Source organism: Harpia harpyja, chromosome 2, assembly GCF_026419915.1.
Source record: "Harpia harpyja isolate bHarHar1 chromosome 2, bHarHar1 primary haplotype, whole genome shotgun sequence".
Taxonomy (NCBI): Eukaryota; Metazoa; Chordata; class Aves; order Accipitriformes; family Accipitridae; genus Harpia; species Harpia harpyja.
In genome coordinates, this window is record NC_068941.1 from 41,482,078 (window position 1) to 41,496,941 (window position 14,864).

At 36.8% G+C, this 14,864-nt stretch overlaps 1 protein-coding gene across 5 annotated transcripts in view; it reads left to right on the top strand.

The window, feature by feature from the left end:
- LOC128137112 (uncharacterized) overlaps window positions 1-14,864 on the top strand; it is a 66,597-nt gene that overhangs the window by 11,900 nt on the left and 39,833 nt on the right. For all 5 annotated transcript variants that reach the window (XM_052777782.1, XM_052777790.1, XM_052777797.1 and 2 more), the window contains exons 9-11: window positions 7,806-8,002; window positions 10,288-10,352; window positions 13,403-13,509. In XM_052777782.1, the coding sequence (XP_052633742.1) occupies window positions 7,806-8,002; window positions 10,288-10,352; window positions 13,403-13,509 (369 nt within the window). The remainder of the gene's footprint in view (window positions 1-7,805; window positions 8,003-10,287; window positions 10,353-13,402; window positions 13,510-14,864) is intronic.

Sequence of the window (14,864 nt, forward strand, 5' to 3'; positions counted from 1 at the left end):
TAAAGAATTAATTGCGATGCCTTAGAACTAGTGTTTTTGTTTGCAAATTCAAAAAGTCTTAGGCATTTAATTAATGAAATTCTTGAAATAAAAGCATGTTACATGTCAGCCTGTATGATAAACTCCTAAAACTAGTCAAAAGCAAAATAATGTGTGAGCTTTAATTCTCTATTTGGAGAGGCAGAGTAGAAGGTTGAGTAAAGTGGACTTGTGGTCCAGCACATCAGTTCAGGATATGGGGGGAAGGAAGGAGGGGAGGAGATTTGTTAGCGAGCTTTGCTGCCCCCCTGCCTCCCCCCCAACCCCAATAAATCGTTGTTTACTATACTTAGGCCCAAATGCATGAAAGGGAATAACTATGGAAGCTTTTGGGCTGCAGAAAAATGCGTTTTCCATTTGGTAGTTTAGTAGTAACCTATTGGCTCCTTGAGTTAAAGAAATGTGATGGTGTGGGGTTTTTGTTATTTAGACGGTCTGAATCTGTTTTCAAGGCATGCAGGAAATGCGTTGTATAATAATGCACAATAATAATGTGATAATTCATAGTCTCAGTAATGACCAAAACACACAGTGCCTGCTGCCATCGACATTAGTTAATTGCCGATAGGTCAACAGAGCTTTGTCACCAGTTGTCAAAAGTTACTTGACTATAGTCTGTTAATGATTTCTCCCTCATTTAGGAAAAGCTACGTTTTTAGCAGTCTCCTGAAAGTAAGCGTGTGTAATTTAGATCTCAATAAATCATAGTGTCTGTGATACATAACGTTAAATCCAAACCAGCCCAACAAAGTCAGTAAATGTGGGGGGAAGAAGCCAAGTCAAATCTCTGTGTTTGTCGTTAAAGTGCCTTTCACATACGAATTTCTCACTGCCATAAGTGCGTTCATGCAGCCAAGACCACTTATCATTCAGCTCTGCAAATGTTTACTGGACCTTTATGCTAAAGCTTAAGAAAACCTTTTATGGCATTTATGCTGTTCTCTGGTGACTAAACACTAGAGGGCAATCTCTTTCTTTTCCTCTCATCTCATTGCAGAGGGTAGGTTTGGTTATGATTAGACTTAGGTAATTTTTTTACTATCTTTGTGGTTTTTTTCTCCCCGAGAACAGTAGTCCACGTTGCTCTTCTGTCTTTGGCTGCTGAAAAAGGTGTAAGTGTACTGCTGAGAAGGACAGATGGGTATGAGTTTTTCTAACTTGTAAGCAAAAAAAGGAAGAATTTATCAAATACTAGGCTTATAAACCTTATCTGTCTATAGTTTATGTATAAGCAAAAATAATTAACTATGTAAACAAGCACACTTTAAATTAAACTGAGTAAAGCCAGGTAAGTCAGAGTCAGAGCACACATTCCATGCATATATTACCATGTCTCTATGAGTATTGAGGCACTGGATTGGACCCACTTCATTCATCCAATGTAGTTTTTTTATTTTGGTAGGGTTTTTTTTTTATTTTCTTGAAATGTTTGTTGTAGACCACTTCTGGGAACTCAATTCCACTGCAGAAGGGTGCTTTACGTCTCAGGAATGTTCATGTGGGTATACTGTGGCAACTGAGTCGTTAGCTATGAAAACTTAAGCTATTCTTTCTTTTTCTTTGTTGTCTCGGTAAAGTAAGTTTTTAATGTAAAAAAGTAAAGTGCACGTTCCAACTTGTGACTCTCTAATTACTTTGGTTGACAGAAGCTAGACTTAGTTGATTTCTGTCTGCTGACCTAAGGCACTGGGATTTCTTTAATTGTGCTGGGTGTATCTCTGTAATGTGTTTGACTTAAACACAGGAATCTTGAAGCTGTAAAGTTTTGTCCAGTTTTCATGAAAAAAATTAGACAGGTAGAGGGGATAGAAGCTGTTTACTTTTCCAGTGAGAGGAAGGCTGCTTGACTCACCCCTTGTGTGGATTCTCTGATGTTTAGCAGAGAAAATGCAAGAAACCATTAGTTCACAGTTTATAGAAGACTTACTTATAATCAGTCATTTAAGAATGCTCATTAATGTTATCAAAAAAGGCACTTATTCCTTTTCTGTTATTTGTGTAGTAATGTATGTCAGCAGATGGTCAGAAGAAGTGATAATACATCATTGCTCTGTATTCAATGTCCAGTGCACAGCACACAATAGGGAATTCATGCAATGTGTCAAAATGAACCGTGATGACAGAACTGTATTGATAATATACAGCTCTGTATTTAATTTTCATTTAACCCCAGACATTGCTGTCTCTTACTATTATTTAGTGCCAGTGGGTGATTAGTACATTGTTTTGTTTTGTTTTGAAATGCAGGAGAGAATAAACTAATGCTGATCAGTAGAGTAATCATTTTGAGGAGATGATAAACACTGACATTTTGCCCTAAGCCAAGAGTGTACAATGGTTGAGACTGCATAATCCTCTGGCCTGGGATGACCAAAAGGGTAAGTCAATAGTTGTAGACTCTTAAGGGCTGGATCCAGATTGCTTAATTTGGGAGTTGAACAGAATCCAGCATGTGAGTCCCAATCGGCAATGGGGAATGCCTTTTTCTCTGTAGCACCTCCTATTCCAGGCATCGGAAAACACTAGGCATGCTGTCTGATTGGCCTGAAATTGTCTAGGCATTAAGAGTTTACATACAATGCATACTCTGAAATGCCCTAGCCAGAGGAGATAAGTGGTGCAATCAATAAATTTTGCCTGAATTCAAACTGCAGCAGAAGTTAGGAAACGTGTTGGTACCTACATGTAAAGAGATGCATATACCTCACCCATGTTTGTGCTGACCTTGTGTGGCACGTTAACAGTTTTGAATTGGTTGTAAAAACACTGCTGGAAGTGTTTCTACTTTTTGCCTAATAGCATTGCGGTTAAAAATACATGTCCAGGGAGTTGAGAAGCTTGGCTTAGAGCTCTCTGTGGCGTGACATTCATTGAGTCACATCCCAGGAAACTGCATTAGCTGTAAGGCTAAAAGTTCATACCGCAGCCTATTTGGACCCTGGTTCACTTCCATGTCACGTGCATTGCTATGGCTTTTTTGTTTTCTTTCTTGCAGCATCTTCCCCTGCAAGTAAACGTACTACACTAACTGTCCCATCTTTTGTTGCCAGTAATCTCAGTCTACCAGTAATGGCCAGAATGAGATATGTGAGGGGAAGAAATGAGGGAAGAAATACCTGTTTTATCTCAGACAATGAATGTCTTTCTCCCTGAGCCAAACGGGACCCAGTACTGATCATGGATTTTACTTCTTTTGTAATGCAAATGGTGCAAGATGTGGCAAAACAAGGAAGAAGGCTATCTTTATAGCTACATGAGGTTGAATAGTGCATTGTCCCAGAGTAGACAGAGGGGAGATCTCTGCTTAGACAGTTCATTTTATCACCTGTGACATGCCCATAAACTGTAACATTTCTGAGAGCCAAAACTGAAGAAAACCTGGCATTTTACCTGGAAAAAATTAATCCAAGAGTGAGTCATTGGAAGGCAGAGAACTGACAGGAGACTTGATTTCAGAGCCCTGGTTCCTATTAGAGTAGGACAGCAGCTGTAGGTGGTTGATGAGAAGGTGGCTTCAGCAGCAAAACCGGTTTTGGGACTTTGTTACCCCTGTGCAGTAGTCACTGGGGACTTGCTTTAACTGTTAACTCCTTACCTAGCCCCAACTTGGAGGGGGTTTCTGAGGTTTAATCTTAGCTTGGATTTATTCAGTGCTCTGGTTCACTAATGCATACATTTATTTAATTGTTAAATACCAAACATGCAACCCGAAACAGGTATTTTGGATAAAAGAATGGTGGTAGTCATCTCCTTTCACGAACTGATGTATATTACTTCTGTATTTTAACTCTGTGTTAAAAGAACTGGTCAAAAAGTTTTAAAAGTAGTACTTTCATATTTATCTCTCATGTTGTATTTTATTAATTACATGATCGTATTATTTAATTAGAATTCATTTTAGTAGTTTCCTTTCAGAATTGCTTACATTGCTTGGTATTGCCCCATCCTGCTAGGGTATTTTATCACTAAACTGATGCAATTCTTTTATTATTGAAGGGTGCCACTTGGCCACCATGCCACTTGGATGCCATGACTGTAGTTGCTGCTGAAGTTCAGATTCATAGTTCCATGGTTTAACTCCCCTGCTACACTACAAAATTACAGTTTGGCTGTGGGTTGTGGCCAGCATACAGTTGGCATGTTACAGGGTGTGTGTCATACAGTGTGTAGTCATTCAGCAAAACCTACTAGTGAATCGGGCAAAGAGTTACTTCTTGCAGTGGAAGTGCTGATCAAGGGGATGGCGTGATCATAGTACTGTGGTATGTGCTAGAATATCCCATCCAGGTAGCTATTGCTGCTAGGGAGCTCTAACACCAGGTTTAAGTAGCTGTCACTTGACCAAATCATGCCATAGGAGTGACTTAGTCCAGTTTGTTTCCAAGCTGAAAATTAATTTGAAGTAATGTCTTTTAGCAATATACAAAATACATTTTTCTCTTAAGCATGCATATGTTAATGTAGGTTATTACTGGCGTCTGCTCCCAGTCATCCAGTTAGAATAGAGATGGAATCCAGGGGCTTTTTGCTAAATTCATTGCATCTCTATGTTTTGAATTGTTAAAAAGTGAGGTAGCTTTCAGAGCTGATGTGACCTGAGAGAACACGCATCTTCTGCAACTAACTGAGCATTCAGGAAAGTTCACTGGGTGGTGGTGTACCTTGAGGAGGAAACATCCTCACGCTTATCTGGGACAAGGCAAAAAGTCTTCCTTGATACCTTCACTAACTGTTGAAACAGAGTAACAATGAAAGAGATGACCAAAGAGTAAGTCACTGATTGTGATGTTCTTTTCATTGACCTTCTGGGTCATGGATTTCAGAATGGTTTAAATATAGCTAAATATTCTTACCGTGCTAGGACATGCTAGTGTCCTGTGTCAGCATGCCTTTCCTAGGAAGACTTTGGTTTTCCTCTTTGTTTTGGTTTTTTGGGGGGATGGGAGTGGGGGGATGTTTTGTGTTGTTTTGTTTTGTTGTTTGGACTTTTTTTGTCTGTTAGAATGTCTTCTCTCCTTCATACAATTTTCTTACAAGCTTTGGGTCAACACTTTACTGCAAGTGGTAAGAACTAAGTGTCTTTTTTTATATAACAAATATGTCTCAACCTTAGAGGCTATTTAGAAGCTGTTCCAGAAAGTACATTCGTACCTATATGGTCTCCTTCCAAGCTACTCTGGCAGCATAAAAAATTCCACCATAAAGATCCTCTGACTTTGATGGCCCTAAGATAACAGAAAGATCAGAGTCTGTCCTTCCTTTTGCATACTAAGGGACCTGAATAATAGTGTTGTTTATACTGATACTGTTTATCTGCTGTCTTTAATGATTGGTCTGCTTTTAATGACTTCAGGGTTCGCCAGATTTTAACCATTTTAGGGGTGAAATTTCTCTGTGCCTCACTATATTGTTGTTGGGTTTTGTTTTTTAATGGTTCGGGTCTTTTCAGAGTGGAGCTTGGGCCAACTGAAGTTTAATTGATGTTAGTGACCTCAGTGGTTCAGAGTAGAAAGTTGAGTACAGTTTACCTCTTCAAAACAAAGATCACTGGGGAGAAGGTGCAGGAATGTGTCTTAAGAGTTACATGTGCTGATGACTTAGATCAAAGTGGGCTGCAGCATGGATACCAGTTGTCACTGCAGTGGCATAGACTGTACTGGGTAATCTGTCTTGATGGAAGTGATTTCACTTTTGGGTAGGTGATTCAAATAAGCTGTGTTGAGCCTACTCGCAAGGCACCTGGTGCTGTTGCCTTCAGACAAGAAGGACAGATAGGTGGTAGGGTCAAAGCACACAAGTATGGCACCAAGAGGGTAAAAGCTCCTTAATTATAGCCTTGTTCAGTCACTGATCCAGCTGTGTAACACTGGGCAAATCATGATGCCTCCTGTATGTGTGTCCTTACGTGTAAAATTGGGATAATTACATATGCTAGTCTGTTACCCTATGTTAATGTTCAAGAGCAAGAATTGAGAGGGTTTTGGGGTGTTGGTTTTTTCTATGTCACACTTTAAAATGCTGAATGTTACACACTTCTTGCCACCATCTCTTCTCCCTCCTCTTCCCCTCAAAAAAACCCAACAAACCCCAAACCTAGAATAACTTGTATAAAAAATTGCTGATTCCATGAAATTCTTTGTATTCACCAAGGTGGGGTTTTTTGTTTCCCTTTACCAGTTTAGTGGTTTAGATAGTTTCGAAGACCAGTCTAATGAAGTATAATCTTTACTGATTTGATGTGGGCTTTTCTAGGTGTCCTCCAGCTACTATACTTTCCAAGTTTTGTACACTATCAATATTAAAGTTGCTGATCTCTGCTAACAAAGCTTGTCTCATAATCCTTTTTTTAAATAATGGGGCTATGTTTGAAGCTTCCCACTGATAAGGAGTCTGTTCAAGCTCCCATGAACTTTTACAAATGTCACTGAAGAGTTCACCGGTTTTTTGCTTACTTCCTTCAAAACTTTGTGGATTTATGTTCATCTAACCTTGCTGATAACCAATTCGGTTGTATGTTCAGCATATTGTTACCACTAGCACCCAAAAATAATTAATTTTGGTGATGGACTGATTCTAAGTATGTACGAAGGACTTGAAGGTCGTTGACTTTAATGAGAATGGTGATGTTCACCACCTTTCGTATTAGGACCTTCTTAGAACAGTTTTGCTTTTGCAAGGGGCTGTATCTCTGTAACACCTCTTTCTGTGTTCTTTTTGCGTCTCTGGGACACTTCCACAAATTTCCAACTTCCTGTGAAAGGGGAGTGAGCCAGGTAGCCTTTTTAGAAGAATATTAAGGCTTTATTTTAATTTTCAGGTACTTTTTAAATTTATGGGTGTTTTTAAGTCATCGCTTTTGCTCAAATTCTCTGTAAATAAAATAAAAGCCTTTTAACTGGGAAAGCAGATATCTAGATGTCATCCACATAACCCTGAAAATTCTGCTCTGCTACTGTAATGACCAGCATGTGCCTCTTACTATGACATATTTGATTGCTTTCTATGTATTACTCTTGTGAGAATGTGAGGAGGAGGAATATTTTCATTTACAAAGATATCTATAATTTTCTGGTTTACTGCTTTTCTTTTTGCTATGCCTCATCATTTTCTGGTCATTCTGTCTTTTTTTATTGTTCTGCGCTGAAGATCTTAACTTTCATATATCTTTCTGTTTTCTGATTGTAACTTTTCTGTGTATGATTTATTATTAGTATGTGAAAAAGTCTTTAATGAGTGTGATTATTCCTATTTCCTACTTTCCTTCATCTGTGAGGCTTCCAGCACAGTCTGTTCTTCCTGCTTTGGCTGCCTTTTTAGAAATCCATAGTGCAGGATGTCTTCACCTTCATGCTGTGTGTGCTGCTGTAGCCAAACTAGGCTAGAATTAGCCATCATGGTTTTTCTTCTGAATTTACCTCTTTAATCATAGTCCTGTAATTTTTTCGGCTTCTTTTTACTTTAACGATTTCCATTAGTGTCCTTCTCCATTCCTTTCCCCACTTCTATCTGTTTACTGTTGGTATCTGTTGCTATATCTGCACTCCTTTGCCAGGCAATAAAATGCATCCTCTTATTATTTTGGTTGAGCAGTTTGTTCAGTGCTTTTTCTTAAGTATGTTTCTGCAGAAACAACCGGATATGTTGTAACTGTTGATCAGTTTTATTTAATTAGTCATTACCATAAAATTCTGATATGTTGTCACGCATTTTTCTTTTCACTTTCCCTTTGTATTTAAAGGGTTTTTTCAATGTTTTTCATATTCTAGGCACAACATAGGCTTTCCCATTGTAGAATGTTCCTCTGAAGGAGACTTTATTCTTTCCAAACCACCAGACACAGGGGGACTAATCTCCTTTGGCACTGTAGCTGAACAGTTGGTGTATGAATTGGGCAATCCTCAGCGCTATCTTTTACCAGATGTCACATGTGACTTTTCCAAAGTTTCCATCACTGAAATTCCAGGTTAGTCCTCTTATGTGTTAAGAGATCTGTGTCAATGAACTGGGTTATCAAACTAAAGCAGTTACTTTAATTTCCATGTTTTCTTTGCATATTTCTTGTTAAATCAGTTCCTTAGTGTGATACTGCATTAAACTGATTTTTTTTTTTCAAGGACTTTTGCTAGAAATTCCTTTAGAAATTTTAACCATACTCTTATTTATCTTGCTGGCTGACTAATTTAAATCTTTGATCACTGCTCCTTTTGCTTTACTTTTTAATGCATGCCTTGCACCTACCAAGTCTTTAAACTACATATTCTGTGTGAGCAACACTGAGACAGCTCCACTATGATTTCAGTATTTTTTTAAACTACAGCTCAGTTTCTTTGCTCAAAAAAAATGTATGTTTTATACATGTTTTCTCATATGGCATTTGAAATGTTAGTAACAATGGACAGCTGTGTCTTTCAAAGCACTACTTGGTAATGGTGTTTTTCTTAGACATTTAAGTGGATCATCTGAAGTGGCAGAAGCATGCTTAGGTGCAGGATTTCCACCAGAGAATCTCTGTTTGAAAAAGTCCATTTGCTATCCTCGAAACTCTCAGAAACTAAAGATGAATATAACGTATGTTCTGAATTTAGCTTTAAAAGCAAAACAAACCAAAAAACCCAGGCTTAACAGATTTGAAGATCTGTAGGTTGGATAAGACAACTTGAAAAAAATGTTCACCTACAGTCATTTGAAGTTTGTTTTTTACTGCATCTGTATTATATATCCTTTTTCATTCTAATGGAACTTATCTGTGACAGTATGCCGAGTATGTTTATAAAACTTGGAACAATTGAAATCTCAAATTAAAAACTTACTGTGATAAAACTCAAAACTGTAGCATGAAAAATATTTTGCTTCAATAATAAAAGTACTTTAAAATTGTACAGTGAACCTTCTGCTCATGCAACATAACCAAATGGCAGTCTGATAAGGCCAGCTTGCTGCTCTTAGCCACCAGTCTTTTTTTTTTTTTTAAAAAAAAAAAAAAGAAACCCTAACCTTCCTATGAACTTTTAGCTTGCAAATGACCCGATATGACATGTTTGAACTTAAAATGAACTTTCACATGAACTTTCAGTTAGCCCTCTTAGAAATATAACAGATGGAAAATGGGCAGATTTCTTAAATATTTTTAGTTTTAAGTGCTTTGACATGTACAGCAGTAAAAACAGGCAAGCTATCTATATTTGCTGTTTACATTGCTGATTTTATTGTCCTGTTGAATTACTTGCAGTGTTTGAACTGTGAGGTGCTTCTGTTTTCTTTTCGTCAATGGATGCTATGCATTTTTTTTTATGGGTTTTTTTCTCTGTATTTCTCCTTCACCTGAAACATGAAACTTCCAGATCTTCACCCTGACTGTAGGGATATTGTTCTGTATTGAGAGAGTTAAATTAACCTTGTGTCAATCTTGCAGAGAGAGTGATGGTGTTATTTGAGTGACACGTAAAATTTCTTCTAGTCATGTTCACTTTTTCAGATATGTTCTGATTTGATCTCTTCAGAGTATTTGTGTAAGGCTTTAAGCTGCTTCCTAAATATTTGCAAGCACTGGTTAGGTACAGGTGAGCTACAATATAATTCTGTCTGTCTGACATGAGGTGCTGATGCTGGACAGCTAATTTTCAAGGAGTTGCACCTATTGATTTTCTGCAGTTCAAGCTTGAACTTGATGCCATGACAGCAATTTTCTCTAGTTTCTTCTGGCATTAATATTCCTAATACTGAACATGGTAGTTGCCCTGGAACATACATTCAGACTGTTCTGTTTCTGTATTGACGGGAAGGCTAAAGTTAAGTTATCTCTTCACTAACTAAGCTATCAGCAAATAAGCTCTCACTGGTTTCTCATATTTCTTGTTTTGTTTCTTTACCAAGTGAAGGACTGCAGTCCACTCCGGCCAACTACAGTAAATTGTATGCTCTGTGTGTTTGTGCAATAACTGGCTGTTAAGTGGAAAATAACTATTGGGTCTGAAGTCCTAAGCCTGCTTTCTGTGTTAAGTATTTTTTAAGTACATGAATAAACATTTCAAGTATTCTGTTCAAACGCTCATTAAAGTAAAAAATTTAGTCACCGATTTGCTGTTTGTGTTTCTAAGGCAGGGAGGACTGTTTTGTGAAAGGTTTTGTGGCAGTACAGCTATCAATGATTTGCTTTTTAATTAAGAGCATTTGATTAATATGTATCACAAAAGAATGTCTTTGAAGTTATATTGAAGAACCTTAAATACTGATTTTTAACCACTATAGGTTTTGATGGTGGGGCAGTGAAAGTTCATGGAGCAAAAGGATCGCCTCCTTCAACGTTTTATAAGGTATTATCTCTTTCTGTGGCGTGTAAGGTATTTCTGATTTACAACATTTTATATTTTGGAGAAAGTACTAAATTTTTTTCTGCCAAAAAATGTTACCACTCTAAAATTCTCATCCTCCCTGCCTCAAGAGTAAAAGAAAGAGGGGAAAAAGAAAAAAAGACAAACCTTATTAGATGCATAAAAACATGTTAATTTGTATAACAGGCTTATCCACAAACCTCCAGAAAAGGCTGGGATGGTGGTTCTATAGTAATAACAATACTTTTTCAAACATCTTAGGCCACTAACACCTTTATACTTGTTGATTTTTATACTGACACGTTCATTTCCTTCTATTTCATTGTGAAATTTATCTGCCAAGTAGTTTTCAAAAGGTAAGTAATGAGTAACTGCATCTGTCAAGAGAGCAACTAAGAATGAGACTAATAGTCTCCTGAAATATTCTGTTGAAAGAAACCTGCACTTCTACTAAAATTGTGAAGTTTTATGTTTGTTACCATAGTCTTCTAGGGGTCTCTGTTCCCTGAATGGATGCTAAGGTAATACAGTTCTGGTGAAGTACGAGTAGGGCTGGATCCTTTTCTGTTTTTAAACTAGTGGCAAAACTGACATTTACAGAAGCAAGATCGAGATCAGAAATTAACTGCTTATCACAGCCATATCAAAAGTGAGTTAACCTAAGCAGGGAATTGTGCTAATATTTCTGTTTAAATAATACAGTGTATGTCTGAGCATAATTTTTCTTTGAAACTTCTTACTGCATTTTTTAAATATTTCTGACACTTTTAAAACCAGTTTTATATAAGACAGAGTTTCAGTTTTTAAAAAACACAGTATTTCAGAGATAAATAATAGTATCGCCAAAGCAGGTTTGGTTTTGGTGAGTTGTAGAGTCAGAGTAGAAGAGCTCTCTAAAGGCTCCATAATTAAAGCATACTGACAAAGCCTTTTTAGAATTCAGTAGTATACCACAGGTCACTTTTCTCATGCCTTTTAGCTTTTCACTTCTGGCAGCTTTCTAGTAATCATGTTTGTATCAGCTTTATGAAAAAGGGGTTTGATATTTTAGAAGTATTGTGGGAATGTAATCTGAACATTAATTTTTCTAAACTTTCGCCTAATACAATGTAGCATTGATTTTTTTTTTTTTGATAGGTGGCCTACAATTTCAGTACAATATTGTCCTGTCAGCTTTTTGCATTTCCTCAGAATTTTAATTATTAGTTCAAGAGTTCTAGTCACATAATGCTGGAACAACACATTTCCTTTCTCTGAGTGATCTGTGTCTGCATTATCTGCATCTGGGAATAACTGTGTCTTTTTAATCTGAAAATACGTTTTTGTTGTGTTTGAAACAACAACAAAAAAGTCTTAAAACATAAATTATAAGCACATTTCTGAAAGATGTTTAGTTTTAAAAATCAGTCTTACAGTGTCATTGTATAACCGACAGAGAAGTCAATTTAGAAGTAATTCCTAAAAATGACATAGAATGAAGAGTATACTTTTGTACAAAGCATCAAATTCCATCAATCAAATGATAGCTATGCTAAGGCTCTAATTATTCCTGTAGTAAATAGTGGAATTTGATATGGGCAAATACAGAAGGCAGTGAATGTACGAAGCAGGAAGTACTTCTTCCTTGGTCCGAGTGTGCGGTTTGAAGCAGAACATGTTTTGCTTCTTAGCAATTTTCAGTGAGTGTTCTGTTCAGCAGCCTTGTCCTGCTGCAGTTTTTGTTCTTGACTTTACATTTCCATACTTCTGTATATCTAAAGGAAATAAGAGATTTGAGATTTTCAGTTGATGAACCATGAAATAGAATAAAGAAAACAGAATGACTGGTTTTTTCATAACAGTAGAATAAAAATAAGTTTTAATTTATTTCTTATTTATTTATTATGTTTTAAGTAGGAAATTTGAAATGTATGTATTTGGGAATTTTTTTTTAATATATCTTAGGTTTTGTATATTAAACAGTGTAATGATAATCTCAAGTATGTAAATTAGACTTCCTGTGAAGTATTTCTATTTTTTGAAACTGTTTAATTGGCTGTCAGTGATAAATGGACATATGCTTTGCACACCTGTTTTAGAACTAATTTTTAGGAAATTAACTTAATATATTCAGCTTGGCTAGGAAGTGACTGAATGGGCTTGTTATAAACAAGCTAGAAATATTTTAAGGGTGTGTTACATCTTTCAGTAACTTTACAGTAAGTGTAGAGGAAAATTATTTAATTGCTGCATTACAGGTGAAGTAAAACAATGATAGAAGAAAGTGAGATATAAATTTCAGGGAAAATAATGACAAATACATTACCTGTGAAATAGCTTTTTCAAAAGAACTAGCTGAAACACTGTTTTGGGGGACATTTAAAAGTAGACTGGGTGAAGTGTTTGAAAATTTACTGTAGGAAAAATATTTCTGGTTGTAGAGTTACACTGAATGTCTACCAGGTTCTTCAATTTGGTTTTGTTTTTCTGTTACATAACAAATGTTGAAAATGCTCATAACACTTAGTTTAGATACATCTAGTAAAGCTTTTCTACCATTTATGGCCATGCATTATGGTCATAACAGAGCTCCGATACAGTGAAAGTAAAGCAGCTATAGCACTGGAAGTCTAGTAAAATGCTTATTAGTTAAATGTTTGCAATGTATAGCATATTCTTTTGTGTGTGCATGTATGTGTATTTGATATTTTTCCACATTTACTTTAATACTCCTGGGAAACTTATGTCTGATCTATTTCACTGTGGTAGATTATTCAGCTTTTCAACATCAGAATGTGTCCTATGTACCAAAGCAGATAAGTACAGGAGAATTTAAGGATGACAATGAGAAGTGATTCAGAGTTTCACAGTTTAGCAGATTTGAATCTTCCTCTAATAGAATTTTGAGTTTTAAATAATAGAGTACATTTTTGTGATGATGATGGTTTCTTGCTATTCCGCTTCTGCTCAACGCATGGATGATGATTGTCAGAGAGCGTTTATAGCATATCAGTATTGAATCCTATGTAATTTCATAATCTCTTTATCGTTAGGTAAATGCTACTTACCTTGATGGCTTCAGAGCTACTGCTGTCTGTCCAGTGGGAGGTCCAAAGGCAGTACAAAAAGGAAAACGCACTGCGGAAAGTATTCTGCAAAGGTTAGTATTTGAGTCTTGGAGGGGGTTTTGGCTTTTTCTTTTCAGAGATTATGAAAATAGAACTGTGACATATGATGGCAACCATATTAACCTTGTAAGAACCCTAGAAGATCATAATCTTCCAGTTGGGAGGACATTTCGAGACGTAAGTAGCCTGTTTAGGAAACCTGTTTTCAACATATAACTACACTTCAGCTACATTTGACAGAGTGAGAAAGGTCTCAAATATTCTTGAAAATAAATGGCTGGATAGTGGAGAGAAACCCAAATTAATGAGGGAGAAGCTATGATTCAGATGAAAATTTATTAAGTGCCAGAGAGAAACCCATGTGAAACTAGTTTTCAGTGATTTTCACATAACTTCTTTTTATCAAAAAATCATAATGCAATGAAATGTAGGCAGTTTACCAAGTTTGTGTTTTAAACAAAATTATCTTAGTACCTTGTAAAATGTGACTAATGATTTTGTTTGCTAGAAAATTTTACAATTTAAGACAGACTGATAAACTTTCAGTCATATTGTCATGCCAGGATATTTGGGTGAGGAAGGATTTCTCTTAAACATAATTCCATATCCTCATGGACATCTCTGAGCATTTACTCCAATAGCCCCAATCTTTCTAGTTATGAGATCTGTCTCTGTGCCATGTTTTATACATAACTTCCCCCCCTCTCTTCCTACTGTAGACCCATGCAGCAAGTACACTAGGATAGACACCTGTCAGAAGTGCAAGGTTTACTGTGGACTTAGAGTGACTTACTGCTCCTGTGCCCATGAACAGCACTGTCATGAAGGAGGAGCTGTGTTACTTCCCTCAAGAGACATAGCAGATGAGAGTGGGCTGATACGAGATGTGTAACTAAGCTATGGAATCCCTTTCTTCAGAGTGGTGCAAATGCTAAAAGTGTATGTGTGCAAGAGCTACTGAGAAAATCAGTGAAGAAAAAACCCTTCAAGAGTTGTTAAATGCAAAAACTCAGGGACTCGAAAGTCTCCGAAAAGCAATCTTTCTGGAAGCTAGGTGATTATTTTGGAAAGGAAGTAGGATGGTGTATTTTCCCTTTCATGTTTGCTCTTGGACATTATTTCAGACCAGACTATGTGATTCTTCTGTCCGATTGAAGCAGCTTGTGGTGCTACTGCCTCTGTGACCACTAGGAAATTTAATTCAGCCTGCTTGCAGTGCTGTCCTGAGTAATCCTTAGAAGAGGGCTGATGGGAAATAGCCAAAGGCTGGTTAACTGGCTTGATAAGTGGCCTCTAGCCCATGAGGCATGCCTGGAGCAGCCGTGGCTTGTTCTGTGCATTAAAAATCACAATATAGAGTATTGCCCATCAATATATTTTCCATCTC